General features: G+C 44.0%; 1 protein-coding gene across 1 annotated transcript in view; it reads left to right on the forward strand.

The window, feature by feature from the left end:
• TCEA1 (transcription elongation factor A1) overlaps positions 1-18,982 on the forward strand; it is a 61,506-nt gene that overhangs the window by 2,749 nt on the left and 39,775 nt on the right. Inside the window, exon 2 of the mRNA XM_048840667.2 lies at positions 15,791-15,853. Coding sequence (XP_048696624.1) covers positions 15,791-15,853 — 63 coding nt within the window. The remainder of the gene's footprint in view (positions 1-15,790; positions 15,854-18,982) is intronic.

Consider the following 18,982-nt stretch of genomic DNA (forward strand, 5'->3'; position numbering starts at 1 on the left):
AGCTATCCCACAGTTCTTGCAGTCTCCGCCGCCCATTGGAATTCTGGATTGAGATCCCAATGCCTGATGGAGCAAAAACATTGTCGCGGGTGGTTCTGGGTACATGATGTCAGGCTCCCCCCCGCGTGAAAGCAACGGGTTACCTGTGCAGACGCCATACCATGGCAAGCATGGAGCCCCCTCAGTTCACTGTCACCGTATGTGTCCTGGGTGCTGGCAGACGTGGTATTGCATTGCTACACAGCAGCAGCTCATTGCCTTGTGGCAGCAGACGCTGCAGTATGGTGATTTAGTTGGGGATTGGTCCTACTCTGAGCAGGGGGTTGGACTAGATGACCTCCTGAGGTCCCTTCCAATCCTGATATTCTATGATTCTGTGACTGGTAGCCATCGTCATCATCTCCTGCTAGATGCTGGTGCTCTTGGCCGACCTCGGTGAGGTTGGTCGGAGGCGCCTGGGCAGACATGGGTGCTCCTAGCAGACTTTGGTGAGGTCTGTCAGGGGCGCCTGGACATAAATGGGAGTGATTCCAGATCATTCTCTTCTTAAGTTTGGTCTCATGGAGATTCAGTCTGCCTGGAAACGATGATGGCTACGGTCGTACTGCACCATCTGCTGGTGAGCACCCAGGAGACGACGACGGCTAGCAGTCGTACTGCACCATCTGCTGCCAGCCTATCCCTTGCTCTCCTCTCCCTCCCTCTGTGAAAGCAACGGCCGACAATAATTTTGCGCCTTTTTCTGTGTGGGTGCCATATTGCTGTCAGCATCATCATCACCCGCCGCTGCCACTCTGCTCTCCTGCAGATGCCATACCACAGCAAGCATGGAGCCCGCTCAGATCACCATGCCAGTCATGAGCGTTGTAAAGACCACGCACGTTATTCAGCAGTATATGAAGAACCTGCAAAAGGAGGCAACGGCAGCGCAGTGATGAGAGTCATGAGGACATGGACACAGACTTCTCTCAAAGTACGGGCCCTGGCAATTTGGACATCATGGTGGTAATGGGGCAGGTTCATGCCGTGGAATGCCGATTCTGGGGCCGGGAAACAAGCACAGACTGGTGGGACCACATAGTGCTGCAGGTCTGGGACGATTCCCAGTGGCTGCGAAACTTTCGCTTGCATAAGGGCACTTCCATAGAACTTTGTGACTTGCTTTCCCCTGCCCTGAAATGCAAGAATACCAAGATGAGAGCAGCCCTCACAGTTTACAAGCGAGTGGCGATAGCCCTGTGGAAGCTTGCAACTCCAGACAGCTACAGGTCAGTCGGGCATCAATTTGGAGTGGGCAAATCTACTATGGGGGCTGCTGTGATCCAAGTAGCCAACGCAATCACTGAGCTGCTGCTGTCAAGGGTAGTAACTCTGGGAAATGTGCAGGTCATAGTGGATGGCTTTGCTGCAATGGGATTCCCTAACTGTGGTGGGGTCATAGACGGAACCCATATCCCTATCTTGGCACCGGACCACCAAGGCAGCAAGTACACAAACCAAAAGGGGTACTTTTCAATGGTGCTGCAAGCACTGGTGGATCACAAAGGACGTTTCACCAACATCAACGTGGGATGGCCGGGAAAGGTACATGACGCTCGCATCTTCAGGAATTCTGGTCTGTTTCAACAGCTGCAGCAAGGGACTTTCTTCCCAGACCAGAAAATAACCGATGGGGATGTTGAAATGCCTATAGTTATCCTTGGGGACCTAGCCTACCCCTTGCTCCCATGGCTTATGAAGCCATACACAAGCAGCCTGGACAGTAGTCAGGAGCTGTTCAACTATAGGTTGAGCAAGTGCAGAATGGTGGTAGAATGTGCATTTGGACGTTTAAAAACCTGCTGGCACAGTTTACTGACTTGCTTAGACCTCAGCGAAACAAATATTCCCATTGTTATTACTGCTTGCTGTGCGCTCCACAATATCTGTGAGAATTAAGGGGGAGATGTTTATGGTGGGGTGGGAGGTTGAGGCAAATTGCCTGGCCGCTGATTACGCACAGCCAGACACCAGGGCGGTTAGAAGAGTACAGGAGGGCGCGGTATGCATCAGAGAAGCTTTGAAAACCAGTTTCAGGAATGGCCAGGCTACGGTGTAAAAGTTGTTTGTTTCTCCTTGATGAAAACCCACCCCCTTGGTTCACTCTCTTTCCCTGTAAGCCAACCGCTCTCCCCTCCCTCCTTCAATCACTGCTTGCAGAGGCAATAAAGTCATTATTGTTTCAAATTAATACATTCTTTATTAATTCATCACTGCCAAGGTAGCCCGGGATGGGTCGGGGAGGAGGGAAGCACCGGGTGGGGTGGGGGAGGAGGGAAGGACAAGGCCACACTGCACTTTAAAACTTATTGAATGCCAGCTTTCTGTTGCTTGTGCAGTACTCTGGGGTGGAGTGGTTGGGTGCCCGGAGGCCCCCTCATCGCATTCTTGGGTGTCTGGGTGAGGAGGCTATGGAAGTTGGGGAGAAGGGCAGTTGGTTACACAGGGGCTGTAGCGGCGGTCTGTGCTCTTGCCTTTCCTGCAGCTCAACCGTATGCTGGAGCACATCAGTTTGATCCTCCAGCAGCCTCAGCATTGCCTCCTGTCCTCTGTCAGCAAGCTGACACCACCTGTCATCTTCAGCCCACCACCTGTCCTTGCGTTCATATTGTGCTTTCCTGGACTCTGACATTGCTTGCCTCCACACATTCTGCTGGGATCTTTCAGTGTGGGAGGACTGCATGAACTCAGAACATTTCATTGCGAGTGTGTTTTTTTTCGCCTTCTAATCTTCGCTAGCTTCTGGGACGGAGATGACAGTGTGAGTGTTGAAACATTTGCAGCTGCGGGAGGGGGGAAAAAGGGAGAGTAGTAGTTTAAAAAGACTCATTTTAGAGAACAATGGGTAGACTCTCTTTCATGGTGAACCTTGTTGTTAACGTTACATAGCATATGTGCTTTCGGTACAAGATCATATTTTGCCTCTTATATTGAGGGTCTGCCGGTTTGGTGTGAGAGATCACACACGCAGGGCTGGGCAACAGAATTTGGCTTGCAGGCAGCCATGGTAAGCCACAGTCTTTTGGCTTCTTTCCCCTTCATAACATGTGGGAATGGTTTCAAACAGCAGTGCCCTCATTTCCCACACCAAGCAGCCATTAGGCTGGCCATTTAAAATGGGTTGGCAATTTAAAAGGAGGGGCTGTGGTTTTCGGGCTAACGTGCAGCACAAACCCAACTAACCCCCCGCCCCCATACACCCAATTCCATGGGATGATGGCTTCACCCCTCCCCACACCGCGTGGCTAATAGCGGAGAAGATTTCTGTTCAGCTACAGGCATGCAGCTCAGCAGGAACGGCCACCTCTGAATGTCCCCTTAATAAAATTACCCTATTTCAACCAGGTGACCATGAGGAGTGACCATCCAGGAGAGCTTTATGGAGATGTCCCTGGAGGATTTCCGCTCCATCCCCAGACACATTAACAGACTTTTCCAGTAGCTGTACTGGCTGCGAATGCATCCCAAGTCTTCAGGGCAAATTAATCATTAAACGTGCTTGCTTTCAAACCATGTATTATATTTACAAAGGTACACTCACCAGAGGTCCCTTCTCTGCCTGACGGGTCCGGGAGCCCACCTTGGGTTGGTTCGGGGGGTACTGGCTCCAGGCCCAGGGTGAGAAACAGTTCCTGGCTCTTGGGGAAAATGGTTTCTCCACTTGCTTGCAGTGCGCTATCTTCAGCTTCCTCCTCATCTTCCTCGTCTCCAAAATGCTCATCCCTGTTGCGTGATAATCCATTGATGTAGTCAAAGTAGAGGGGTGGTGTAGTGGTGGCTGCACCCCCTAGAATGGCATGCAGGTCATCATAGAAGCAGCATGACCCCGAGCAGCCATTTGCCTCTCTGGTTTTTGGTAGCCTTGCCTGAGCTCCTTAAGTTTCACATGGCACTGCTGCGGGTCTCTGTTATAGCCTCTGTCCTTCATGCCCTTGGAGATGGTTTTAAAATGTTTGGGCATTTCGTCTTTTGGAACGGAGTTCTGATAGCATGGATTCGTCTCCCCATACAGCGATCAGATCCCATACCTCCCGTTCAGTCCATGCAGGAGCTCTTTTGCAATTCTGGGACTCCATCATGGTCACCTCTGCTGATGAGATCTGCACTCACCTGCAGCTTGCCACGCTGGCCAAACAGGAAATGAGATTCAGAAGTTCGGGGGCCTTTTCCTGTCTACCTGGCCAATGCATCTGAGTTGAGAGCGCTGTCCAGAGTGGTCACAATGGCGCAGTCTGGGATAGCTCTTGGAGGCCAATACCGTCGAATTGCCACCACAGTACCCCAAATTCGACCCGGCAAGGTTGATTTCAGTGCTAATCCCCTCGTCGGGGGAGGAGTACAGAAATCGATTTTTAAGAGCCCTTTAAGTCAAAAAATATGGCTTCGTCGTGTGGAGGGGTGCAGGGTTAAATTAATCTAACGCTGCTAAATTCGACCTAAACTCGTAGTGTAGACCAGGGCTCAGCTTAATCAACAGTAGTAATATGTAGTTTTTTCAACTGGCAATCATACAAGATTGTATTGATATACTACACTTTATAACATGCAACACTTGACACACATCTCAGATACGTTATATTATTCCTCCAATAAGATTGTAATTGAAATGTGTGCTATTCATTATTCGGTTGCACCTTACCTGTAGCCTTAGTTAAAAATGTGTACCATTTATTTTTATATAAGTGTAATGAATGTACTTATTGAAATGCATAAGAGCAGGTGGGCAGAGGTAATGTTGCACGTACGAATTTTCAAAATTCAAGGACAGTTCAGTAAGTTTAGAGAAGAAAAGATAAGAGGAAGTATTCTTACTAGATTTAAATGGCAGCTCCCTTTAATAGAACCAACCATTACTGTGTAACTAACTTGACAAAGGTATTCTTTAAAAAAGTTACTTTAATTTTAAAAAGTTATAGGTTTTAAACCAGTCGATGCAGACATTTTTCCTCTGATTGTCATTTGATTAATCTGGGTGAGTTGTGTGGGGATATTTTTTTGTTTTGTTTGTAAACTGTACTAGCTTCATATTGAGACTTGTTCCTCAGTTATTGAGGGTGTCAACAAATCAATTGTGAAAAGGGAGTATGGTTTTTAAGGATTTTACATGGGAATAAAGTTACTTTAAAAGTTTAATTGCCTTTTCAGGTGGATGGCTGTGCATGACCAAGATGAGATTGTAAGCATAGGTCCTTTCACCAGTTAGCAGATTCAACTGAAATTTTGAACTCCTGCTTTTTTTGTGCAGAAAATTGTGTCGCTACTTCACGAAATAGTTGCTGTGACACAGTGGTTTTTGACCTCTTTCGTACATTAGCTCTATGTTAAAACAGAAATAGTGTTGGGTTATTCCTGTCACAGAGTCCCCGGGGTGTAACCTGGACTGTGGCACCTCTGAGCCCTCCAAATCCAACAACCTGCGGTGTCCCTATCACACTGTGATGCTGTGATAAGCTACAACCCTCTGTCGGGTACTCCACTTACACAGCCATCCACAGCAGGGACGCATCCAACTGAGTTACATGAATGATCTCCCAGCCACTCATGAACCATCAGTAGAGAGGCTTCAGCCAATTTCCACCCAGCTCCAGCCCTACACCCCAGAACTGTGCTGTCTTGAACTGCTCAGAAGCCTGCTCATTACTTAGTTCACCAGTTTTTCGTAGGAAAGTGGACCTGCACCAGCCATTGTAATTTGAACTAAGCTTCCCCAAACACTTCAACCAAAAACGCACTGTTTTAGGTAAAATACAAAACAGATTTGAAGTGTTTATAAGTAGCAGGCATGGAGATCAAAGTTGGTTACCTAAGAAATAAAAATGCAATCTAAATTCTGACTTTTAACAGACTAAGTAAGATTTGAATCCTAACAGATGTTACAGGCACTTTACAGTTCCTCAATACACAGACTAGACTTCCTTCCAGGCGACCTTCCAGGGGTTGAGATGGGAGCAAGGGGAAGAGAGGCCAAGTGATTATGTCACTGTCGCTCTTTTATACTTTCTTCTAGCTGCGAGAAAGATCCTTGCTGTGACATGGGTTAATCCACCCCCATGGCATATGTGCGGGACCGATTAACTCTCCTGTGGGCTTGGGGCTATTAGATTTTGTTGGGTCCCTGTATGCAAGTCTTTTTTCAAATTTAAAACAAAACGATCACAATTATGGCATCAAGGCTATTAATGCTGTACTAAATTTGCCTTTTAATTAACATAAAGACGTTCTGTGGTTACATTTCAGTCTTAAAACCTGTAGAATATAGTTAATTCAAAATAACCTACTTCTTACCTTAGAACAGCTGTCAAGTTAGTTTCTTTCTGGGAGGGAGTTTGGGTGCAGGAGGGGGCTCCAGGCTCGGGCAGAGTGTTGGGGTGTAGGAGAGGATGAGGGATACAAGCTCTGGGAGGGAGTTTGGTGCAGGAGGGAATTCTGACCTGGGGCACGGGGTTGGGGTGCAGGAGGGGGTACGAGATAGAGGCTCTGGCCGGGAGGTGCTTACCACAGGCAGCTCCCAGCCGGTGGCGCAGCAGGGTGCAGGTAGGCTGCATGCCGTGGCCCCTGCCACTCCCGGAAGTGGCCGACTGCTGGCATGTCTGTGTGCACCCCTCAGGGGAGGGGGACAGCGTGTCTATGTGTGCTACCAGCAAGCGCTGCCCCTGCAGCTTCCGTTGGCCAGATCCTGGCCAATGGGGGCTGCGGAGATGGTGCTGGGGGTGGGGATAATGCGTGGAGATGCCTCCCCCACCACCAGGGGCCACAGAGACATGCCAGCAGCTGGCCACTTCCGGGAGCTGCATGGGGACACGGCATGCAGGCAGTCTGCCTGAACCCTGCTGTGCTGGGGCCCTCCTCAGCTCGGGGCCCTGGGCTGCAGTCCCTAAAGCCCCTGTGTTAATGCGGCCTTGCGTATGTGCCTTCTCTGAGAAACCTCTGGGATAGTGGATTCTTTTTCATGGGCCACCAACCCCTGTCTGGCCCTCCTTTGTTGCAACTGAAAGGTTTGCTGTGGGTATCTCCCAACCTCACAACATATTTCAGCAGCATGTATAGCAATACTTCATAACTTCACATACAATGGTAGTATCTACAAGTCAACAGGATATTAATGGTCAACTGATCAAGACTTAAAATGTTACCTCACAAAGTATACTTTGTTCAAAACAATCATCATAATATGATAGTGCTGAATATGGGGGTTCCACAGTGCTACTTTGAGGTACAGTGTTACAATCCCCTCTTTTTCCCCCACCTCCAGTCTAGCCATAAAGAAAGGAAGGGTCGTAATGACTTAATGAATAACTCTAACAGCACAGCACTAACATACATCTTAACACCAGGAGAAGATGCTGATGACTCTTACTTAGACTTTCACCTCAAGCATAATTCAGCAGATTACGAAAACATGTCTGAAGCTAGACCTTTCAATGATATCTGAAATACCAACAGTTCAGTGTAGAACTTCACCTCCTGTTTTGCTCATCCCCAGCGTATGGAAAATGTCTAAAGTTGGCCAGAGGTTTCCCAGGTGCCATACTTTTGGGCAGGAGGGGCAGAGTTGAGTTGTGACCCTCCATTGTACTTCAAATCAGAGAAAAGAAGGCCTGTAAAGATTACAAAAAATAAAAATAAAAATAAAAATTAAAAGTTCAAGGATTTATACTTTACCCTGTATTTCTTGGAAGACCAGTCCTATGGGTGGCTGAGCAGCCAGCTCTGTTACTGAAGAGATACCAAGGCAGCGAAACCTGACAATTTTTTATTCAATTCTCAAAAGACTTCGATTTTTGTTTTCTTTTGTTAACACTTAATTCCAATAAAAGGGGCGAGGGTGGGGGAGAGAGAAGCTTTCTCAATTAAAGATTCACCATCCCTGCCCTTTCAAGCAAGAGTCTGAGAAAGTTCTCAATTGATATTTGTAGTCCCTTCAACTGAGACATTCAGCAAAAAAAACAGGAAAACTATTTTTAAAACTGAAAATTGGATTTGGTAGAAATGTTAATTGCAAATTCTTTAGTTTGTGTGCACATTCCCTAGCACATTGTTAGTTGTATTCCACTGGTATCCACAATCAGTATTTGTACAAAGAGGATCTGAGAGTATTCCTATCCTCATGGGTTCTGTTTTTGTCTTTGATATATAGATCTAAAATAAACAGATCACCACTCACAACTAGCAAGTCCCTATCTTTTGTGTAGCATGAACCCATGACAAATAGATATTTGACATACCAAAATTTAGGAAATCAAGGATCAGACTTACCTAATGAAAAGTCTTTGCATGCAGTACAATTACAAACATTCCTTAGTGTTGTGGTCTCTTACTGTATTTATCAACAGAGCTAGCCAACATTTGGTAATTCAGTTTCATGGGAGATTTTGACTTTCCTGCAACTGGGAATTTTATATATATAATGAGTTTTAGAAAAACCAGCATATGGGGTTTCTGAAAGGAAGTGTGTCTCCTGGGAATTCAGCTGCTGCTAACTGAAATTGACATGGTTATCAGGTTCACTACTGCCCACCACTGCTTAACAGTGGTGAAACTGTCAGGGGTCCTATGTCAGTTTCAGTAGCAGTTGCCAAGGCTTCCAGGGTCCCCAACTCTGAGGGAGTCCATATGGTGGAGCTGCCTGAGAGCTATGGACCTGGAAGCCTGTCCCAGGGCTTCCAGGCTCCCTACTGTGGAGCAAAAACTTCTGGGCTTCTGGCTCCATAGGAGGTGGGAAATTGGAGGCTCTGGGGCAGCCGGTATAGAGGGACTATCCCAGAGCAATGGACTCTGGAAGCCCCAGGTTCGCAGTAGCCTGTCCTGCAAGTTTCTAGTGGAAACTGTCTGGCAGGCAGGGTTCCATTGAAGTCCGACCTTTGGTTCAACAAAAGTTCTTTGAAGCTGAAACGTTTTGTGGAATTTTTTGATGAAACCCTGTTTAATTGGGAAATAGGCTCTTTTTAACAGGCCTCTTTGGATAGTCTGTGGTCAACATTTTATGCAAATAATGCTTTAAGGTATGGATACATTCAGTCTCAAAAATACAGTCTTTAGCAAATATTTTTAATAATTGTCCAAGTTATGTCTTTCGACAAGACTTTTAATATTAAATATTGTCACACTTATTTTAGTGTTTGTTTAGAAATCATTCTAGACCCCACTATTTAAAAATGGCTAGTGGAACTTTTCCCCATACCTACAGTATTTCAGGAAAGTGCATTTTCCAAGAAGTTTCAGTTTCCAAACAATTTGTTAATAATTTTACATGCAGTACTACTCTTTTCTTCTATATTTTATATAACTTTAGTATTTATTATGGAATACTCTTTACATTGTCTATTCTTTGCTACTCCCTTTTCTATAATTAAACTAAACTATACCTGTTTGGTGTGCTGGCTTCTAAATGACTGAAGCTCAGAACAGGTTTGCCTTTTGTGGCAAGTAGAATGTAGCTTCATTGCAATTAACTAATATTAGAAAATTAATAGAGGGGAAGAAGGCTTTCTGATTAAAGCAGAGGATGGTAGGGTAGAGTCAAGACACATATGTCTTGTGACATTTTGGAAGTTTCTGCTTGTTTCCACATCTGTAAAATGGGAATAATATTTCCTTACCACTGGGGGTTGTAGACTTCTTAATTCATTAATGTTGGTAAAACAGTTTGAGACCACAGAGTGGAAGGCAGTATGGAAATGCAGAGTACTAGGTACCAGTATTTAAATCAGTTAATTTTTTGGATAATTTAGTAAAGATTCAGAGATAGACACATATGGGAGGGGATGAATCATAACAGGTATAAACAACATAGTTACCAATAGTATTTCGATAACGTCACAAAGTAGAATCTATCATAGAATCATAGAATATCAGGGTTGGAAGGGACCTCAGGAGGTCATCTAGTCCAACCCCCTGCTCAAAGCAGGACCAATCCCCAATTAAATCATCCCAGCCAGGATTTTGTCAAGCCTGACCTTAAAAACTTATAAGGAAGGAGATTCTACCACCTCCCTAGGTAACGCATTCCAGTGTTTCACCACCCTCCTAGTGAAAAAGTTTTTCCTAATATCCAACCTAAACCTCCCCCACTGCAACTTGAGACCATTACTCCTTGTCCTGTCCTCTTCTACCACTGAGAATAGTCTAGAACCATCCTCTCTGGAACCACCTCTCAGGTAGTTGAAAGCAGCTATCAAATCCCCTCTCATTCTTCTCTTCTGCAGACTAAACAATCCCAGTTCCCTCAGCCTCTCCTCATAAGTCATGTGTTCCAGACCTCTAATCATTTTTGTTGCCCTTTGCTGGACTCTCTCCAATTTATCCACATCCTTCTTGTAGTGTGGAGCCCAAAACTGGACACAGTACTCCAGATGAGGCCTCACCAATGTCGAATAGAGGGGAATCATAGAATATAAGGGTTGGAAGGGACCCCAGAAGGTCATCTAGTCCAACCCCCTGCTCGAAGCAGGACCAATTCCCAGTTAAATCATCCCAGCCAGGGCTTTGTCAAGCCTGACCTTAAAAACCTCTAAGGAAGGAGATTCTACCACCTCCCTAGGTAACGCATTCCAGTGTTTCACCACCCTCTTAGTGAAAAAGTTTTTCCTAATATCCAATCTAAACCTCCCCCACTGCAGCTTGAGACCATTACTCCTCGTTCTGTCATCTGATACCATTGAGAACAGTCTAGAGCCATCCTCTTTGGAACCCCCTTTCAGGTAGTTGAAAGCAGCTATCAAATCCCCCCTCATTCTTCTCTTCTGCAGGCTAAACAATCCCAGCTCCCTCAGCCTCTCCTCATAACTCATGTGTTCCAGACCCCTAATCATTTTTGTTGCCCTTCGCTGGACTCTCTCCAATTTATCCACATCCTTCTTGAAGTGTGGGGCCCAAAACTGGACACAGTACTCCAGATGAGGCCTCACTAATGTCGAATAGAGGGGAACGATCACGTCCCTCGATCTGCTCGCTATGCCCCTACTTATACATCCCAAAATGCCATTGGCCTTCTTGGCAACAAGGGCACACTGCTGACTCATATCCAGCTTCTCGTCCACTGTCACCCCTAGGTCCTTTTCCGCAGAACTGCTGCCTAGCCATTCGGTCCCTAGTCTGTAGCTGTGCATTGGGTTCTTCCGTCCTAAGTGCAGGACCCTGCACTTATCCTTATTGAACCTCATCGTATTTCTTTTGGCCCAATCCTCCAATTTGTCTAGGTCCCTCTGTATCCTATCCCTGCCCTCCAGAGTATCTACCACTCCTCCTAGTTTAGTATCATCCGAAAATTTGCTGAGAGTGCAATCCACACCATCTTCCAGATCATTTATGAAGATATTGAACAAAACCGGCCCCAGGACCGACCCTTGGGGCACTCCACTTGACACCGGCTGCCAACTAGACATGGAGCCATTGATCACTACCCGTTGAGCCCGACAATCTAGCCAACTTTCTACCCACCTTATAGTGCATTCATCCAGCCCATACTTCTTTAACTTGCTGACAAGAATACTGTGGGAGACCGTGTCAAAAGCTTTGCTAAAGTCAAGAAACAATACATCCACTGCTTTCCCTTCATCCACAGAACCAGTAATCTCATCATAGAAGGCGATTAGATTAGTCAAGCATGACCTTCCCTTGGTGAATCCATGCTGACTGTTCCTGATCGCTTTCCTCTCATGTAAGTGCTTCAGGATGTAGATGGGATGAGTAGGAAATTGGTAAACTGCATCAAGCCATCTTAGGCAAACACTTTCTCTACACAGTATTCACTGGATTGGGTGCCTCTTTCAATACTGCTCTCTCATGGTTATAGTCAGAAAAGCGACCATGCCAGTTACCTCATGGAGTACTGTGTTTTACTTCTGCATTTACATGTCAAAATATTTTTCTGTAAGGGCTTTAGATTAAACTTGGTAGCTGAAAGACTACCTGAATTATTTTTCCCTATTGCATCATCACTAAGACTACGTTTTAGTCATGGTATTTTTAGTAAAAGTCATGGACAGGTCACGGGCAGTAAACAAAAATTTACGGCCGGTGATCTGTCCATTACATTTACTATATATGCCTGACTAAAACTTGGAGGTGTGGCTCGGGGGTGTGGTCTGGGGTGGGGGCACTGTGGGTGCTGGCCTGTAAGGGGTGCTGTGGGTGTTTGGAGTGGAGGGGTTGCAGCCCAGGGGGTGCTGTGGGTGCTGGGGAAGGGGGGTTGGTGGGGCTGGAGATAGGCTCCCTACCTGGCTCCTGGGAAGCGGGGATTCTAGCTCCACGTGCTGCTTCCACTCCACCCCAAGCCCTGTTTCTGGAGCTCCCATTGGCTGGGAAACGTGGCCAATGGGAGCTGCGGGGGCGGTGCCTGCAGGGGGAGGCAGCACATGGAGCGAGGAGTTGAGGGAGTGGAGTTGCTGTGGCTCTTCTGGGGAGCCCCCCTCTGGTAAACACTGCACCACAGCCCTGAGGTCCTCCCCCCCAACTCCTGCTACTGGGGGATAGGGGGCTGAGACTGCCCCAGCAGCGGCTGGTGCACCTAGCCAAGGGGCTGCCCGAGCTGCTCAGGCAGCCCCCAGGCCAGGTGCACCAGCTGCTGCAGAAGTTACAGAAAGTCACAGAATCTGTGACAAACACAAAGTCTTAATCATCATCACTAAATGAATCTGCAGTCAGAACTTAGCTGACCATTTTGTTGATAATGGGTAGATGCAAAATAAAACCCAACTTACTCTTCTATAGTTACATCGGTTGTGCTGCACTAAGAAGTAAACTTTTACTTTTGTCAGCTAAGAGATGAGGTGTAAAAAGTTAAATGTTCAATTAAACATGTCAGTATTATTTTTTTGCAGGCATCATTGTGTAATAAATATAAACAAAATCAAAGTGGGAAAGGGAGAGTGAGGCTGAGAGAGTGGGATTGTGCTAATGAGCTAGGAGGAGAGAATGCTGTGGGATACAGCTCTGGACAGCTATGGTCTGGGAGCAATGGGAAGGTGATGTACTTGGCCTTGTAGAACAGCCACTGTCTAACCACACCACACAGGAGCAGAGTAAGCTATGCTTGATAGAGGTTTGCTTAAATGCAGGGAGGAGATCTAAACAGTCTAAGGCCTATGCTACAAACTTACATCAGTACAACTACGGTGCTCAGGGGTGTGAAAAATCCACACTCCCTGAGCGACATTATACCGACCTAACTCCGGGTGTAGACATTACAACTACACTGACAGGAGAAGCTCTTCCATGGATATAGTGGTGTCTTCGCTACAGCACTGTACAGGTAGACAAGCCCTACGTTTGTTTCTTTATTTATTTTTGAGGTGTCTAGAAAGGAGGAGACTTGCAGAAGTATATAGGATCAGTGGTTAAAATAAAATGGCCCATAATCCAAAGAGGATGAGAAATAACGAGAGAATAATGTAAAAAGTTGAATTGTTATAGGGACTGGGTAGCTGTACATCCAGGTTATTAGTGACAATTTTTAGAATCTGATAACTGTTCAGTCTTTGAAATTAATTGATTTGTCTAGTACCTAGTGGACAGGTATCTGTATCACAAACTACAGATTGCACTATTTGGCTGTTTGTTAGCAGAAAACAAAACTGAATAGACCCTGAACTACACAGGAAAACTCAAGTACTCTTAAATTCCTGGAGATACTTCAGGTTCAAGAAGGAGGTACAATGAGAAGGTGTGGGAGACAGACTGCACTGTCGCTACCTCTGCTGTATTATATCCGCAGAAAAAGTCTTTTGGCCTCCAAGCCAGGCAGTCTGACATTTCTTAGCAGCAAAGAGTTCATTTTAAAACAGTGCACTGCTTGGAGATGGTGGTTAAGTGTATAGGTGTACAGAATCAGAAGGCTGCTTCTTTAAAGCTTCTGAATCGTGAGTATAGAGGTGAGATACAGTTGGGCCTTCCCTCCCCTTCTTTCCTTTCCTTGTGCTCCCTTTCCCTTCCCCCTCAAAAAAATTAAACACATGGAATTTAGTATAATATAAAATCTGTATCACGAGAAGTTTGTTAGAGGATTTGTTAATGAATGTTGGCAGCTGATTATCATACTTTACAAGTATCTAGCCTTTTTCATCCTTAGGAAAACACTAGACTTTATGGAAGCATTCAGATATTTGGCAGGTTATATATTGGGAGATCTATTTCTGTAAACCTTCTTTTCAACAATACAGAGCTTCTAAACTTCACAGGACTGGAGTTCTCCTTTGTTAGGAACCAGGGGAGACTAGGCAGAGATATTTGCTCAGGATCCACCTTGCATGCTGTTCCTTTGTAGCACCAATTAAGAGCTCATAAGCATATAGTATCGCTGGGTAAAATAAATGACTTTAGTTAACCACAATTTTGTTAGCTGAAGTTTGCCTGTATATAGAATACAAGTCAAATGTAGCCATTCTGGGATGGGAGCCACCAGCACAGTACACTGCATTAAGGTGAGAGGGGAAGATTTTGTCCAAGATGTGTGGGCAAACACCCAACCTTGATAAAACTGCAATGGGATCCTTAATGTCCATGTATCTCAGAGAGAACTTTTTTTTTCCCCCTCCCCTGGAGTGTGACTCAAAGTGACAGCTTATTCAGTCAATCTTGCTTCCTCAGTGTATTCAGAATAATAGCTGCTTACAGTATTGACTAAAGTTTAGGGGTATTTTTTTTTAAACTGTTAGTAGGTCTAACCTCAGTGCAGCATAGCTGAGTGAATTAGATTCTGTTCTGGAGCATGCATCAACTACAAAATGAACTAGGTGATGAATCTACATTAGTGATACATGAACCAGAAAGAACTCAGATTCCAGGTTGAGTTTGCAGTGTTGTCCATTGGAGAGAGAGAGTTTTCACATGTAAACTGATGAGATTTGATTTAGTGGGATTAAGACAAGTATGGATCCATGCTCTGCAATTTATAACTTTTAGGAGCAAAACCTCATTTTAAGGTTTTGTCTGAAAGATCCACTTGCAGTACATGCATGGGATTCTGGGTATTAGATTGGAGATGAATGTAGTGATAAGAGTGGTTGCAGATAGCTATAGCTTGAAAGAAAGCCCTTATTCAACTTTTTTCACTTGCAGAATTTTTGAGTGATTTAGAAAAATAAACACTATCCCAAGGGGAAAACTACACTTGTGTGTAGTAAAATACTGTAATCTGGTTACCCGTGTTTGATACCTTTAAAGAAATATAGTCTACCCATGCCAACATAATTCCAGTTAGAAATATTTCTAGTAGAGGAACTGGTTACCTAAGGATTGGTAATGGGATGTATAGAGCCTTCATCTTCAGGTTGCTTATTCTAATCTAGCCCAGTTCATTACAGACTGAAACGTGCTGCTGTGTGATGTCTGTCTGGGGAACTTGAGTGAAATGAGTCTGCTGTAAATCCACTTCCCAAGGTATAAGTATTGATGTGACTTTAACCACTCCCACAAATGGCGTTACATGGTAATCTTAATAGAGAGACCAAAAACTAAATGGTGTGGGACTAAACTGCTCTCACCCCCAAGATAGCATCTCCGAATTGGGGTCGAGGCACATTGATGTTAAGAGTCTGGAGAAACTTGCAGTGTCACTTCTTGTGCTAAGCTTGTTCTGTGGATAAATAGGATTTAAGTCTTCAGAGTTATCAATCTGGAACCTTTCACAAAACTAAAACTTATACTGTGGGAGTTTAAAGAGAGATCACTTGTGTTCTGCTAAACGTTTTAGAAGTTAACTGTGTAGGAAATAAAATATATTTTGAATAATACTTTTATGCATGTTTTACAGGCTGGGGCACTGGATTTGCTAAAGGAGCTTAAGAATATACCTATGACCCTTGAGTTGTTGCAGGTAAACCTTTTACATTGCTGTTATATTTTAAATATGAGCTTTTAAATGGCAAAAATAAAACCTAAGAGATTCTTAGATTCAGATCTGAGGTCCACCAGAATATTCTCTGTTCCTTGCATCAGTGTACAGTTGAAAAGGCTTCATTTAGATTACAAGATCTTGGGGGTAGGGAACTGCCTCTTTGCCTGTCAAGTACTGTACACCTGTGCTGCTTTGCAAATAATAAAACAATATATTGCCCATTTACCTAGACTGACTCTTTCTGTCAGTTTGCATGCACCACCATAACTGGAATACACACAGACAAACCATCTCAAGGAAGCACAGTTACTATGTGGTCTTTTCCTCCACACGAATTTATGGCAACTCTTTTAGATTAGCTCTTGTCCAGAAGCAAGCCCTTGCAGATGCTTTTAAAACTTTTCTGTTTCAGTTATATGGGCTAGAAAGATTGTGCATTGAGGCACAGCCCAAGCAAAAGGCAGCTTATCAACTATGTCGGCCTGTTAGTAGGGTGTCTCAGAGATGTATATTGGAGGCACAAATCTGCTGTGCTCTTGCACTAAAGAAGGAGAGAAACCTATTACAACCCTTTATAGGTGTAGCATGCTCTCTCCCTCTTGGATCTAGTCAGCTCCACCGATCAGATCATAAGTGAGTGGAGCCACGGTTTTGCCCTGCCCTGCATTTGTTCACAGGGGGAATATGTCGGGTACGCAGCCCCTTCCTGCTTTCCCTGTATCTAAGTCTGTGAATAGGGTAAGTCTTATACAGCTATGCAGGAAAGTGTGAGGGAGCCTAATATTCCCTTGCTCCCCCTTGCATCTGGGTGAGGTGAGAGTGGTGTACAATCTAGCTCTCTTTTTGAGGTTTACCTATTTTCCGGTATGCCTTTAATTGAAAACTAGGCTTTAATTGGGCCACAAGTAATCTTTCATCGAGAGGGGAAAAAAATCTTTGAGGATGAAATTTTCCAGAATCTGCAAAGCTCTTGGCATTGTCCCATGAGGAAGCAACACTTTTAAAGTAATGGCATTGTACTTAATAATTGTAGCTCTTGGTAACAAGTGCTATAATTAAGGTTGGAGGATTGTTTCAAGTACAACTCAGTTTTACTTGCTTATAACTTTAATAGAATGCTTTCGATAATCTAGTTTCAGCCAAAAAATGAATTTTTCTTGGTTGTAAGTTTAAAGTAAACCCTACTAGCTGTGTCTGAGTTATGAAGCTGAATGTTTTTTTCCCTATTCTGTTAAGAGAAGAATTTCCACACTTTATTTGTATGATTAAAAGCAGATGGACTATGAAACTTGCATGTTACTCAGCAGTGAATAAGCTCTGGGGCTAAAATAGTTGGATGTATAATAATTGTGAAAAACTCAATAGGCAGCTAAGATTTTTACCAGAGTCTAATGAAGGCCTGTCTCCTTTGTGACATTGCAGTGCACACTGCCGCTGTGACAATTTGAGTTAGAGGCGTTGTACGTAAAATGCAGTCTCTCCAAATGACACTTCATCATTATGGTTGCACAGATGATAATTGCATTTCCTGATTAATTTTAAGGTTTCAGTGGCAGCTCTAGCCTTGTCACGTTGTACATCCTGTATATTTTGTGGACTACACTTATCAATTATATTGTTACTCTTTACAGAAAAGGGATTTGAAATGTCCACATGCGTCCAATGTGGATGAGTTAACATTGCAGAAAAATACCATCCATTTTTAAAAAGTTTTATATTTGCCAGTTAACATACTAAATGCAAAGAATTTTATTAGCTATGGAAGTGTATGAAGGATCCAAAAGTGCTTTACAAACTATGTATAAATTCCTCTACTGCCAGAGTCCACCCATCTATGAGGTGGGAAGATGGTGGCCATATAGATAAACTGGTGCACAGTGCCATGATTGAAAGCCTGAGGTAGGATGGAGAAACTTTGACCAAAACCAGCAGGACAAATTCGTCGCTTAGTGCAAGAGACCTTCAGGGTCCATGTGGATTAAGCATGGTCTTTGTTTTTAACTGCATCAAAATTGATGAAACAAATTGATGACTGGGATTCCAATTCATAGTTCCAAAGAAATATCGATTTCATACCTGATACGGACATTGCTAACCTATCTCCTTTACCTCTCTATTGCGGTAAATTGGCTTAAATTATCAAAGAAGAAAATGCCATACTTTTAGGCCAAAAATGCCAATCTGTTGTGCCAAAACATAATTTATAATTCTCAGTTTCTTGTTGCTTGTAACTTTATATTAAGCTAACATTTCAGATTTGACTTAATCATGGATTTTTCTTATGGTTTACATATAAGGTTAAGATACTGGAAAAACCCGCCAAACAAAATAATATAGTGTTCTTTGCTCTCTGAGGTGATAGGTAGCTCCCTCTTAGGGAAGGATGGCACTATCACTGTCCAATGGATTCTGCCTCTCCTATCTTGCCTGATGCTTGTAGCAGTGTAGACTCCTTCTGAGACATTTATGGGATCTATAAAAGAAAGAAACTCCTCCTCACCACATTTCTCTCCCCCCCCCACCCCCTCCAAAGAAGTATAAAGATTGGAATATCTTTGGAAAAAATCACGGTGGATAGTTTACTTCATTGGTTAAGTAATAAAGTGCTTAATTTGTTAAGACTTTGAGGAAACAAGCCAGATAGGTTAAGATTTTGATCACTGCTGTGTATAAGCCATATCATGCTACATTTTGACCAACGCATTTCTCTGCCAAACATGCCTCTCATTTCCTTTAGTCTAAAATTTAATAATTACACTTTTTTTTTAAGTCAGAGATTTCCCAGTTCTGAGGCCTGAGGTTATTTGATGACTTGCCTTTACTAAAACCTTGCAGGAACCACCTGCTTAGGAACTTGAGCAGTTGTCCTATTCCTTGTTGCTTACAAAAATGTGGTACTGGGATTTTGATTGGGTGGAAGGCCTGGGGTAGAGGAACAAATGTATAACACTTCCAATATAAATAAAAAAAAAACCCTCTTAATTTTCTCTTTAAAGAAGAAAAATAGTAATACCAGGCCATTACAAGGTTAAATAGAATAAACAGTCATAGCAGCTAGATCCTAAGATGTTTGAAGGTCTCTTTTCTTTGACAAGAATACAAAAAGGA

This window comes from Caretta caretta, chromosome 2, assembly GCF_965140235.1.
Source record: "Caretta caretta isolate rCarCar2 chromosome 2, rCarCar1.hap1, whole genome shotgun sequence".
Classification (NCBI taxonomy): Eukaryota; Metazoa; Chordata; order Testudines; family Cheloniidae; genus Caretta; species Caretta caretta.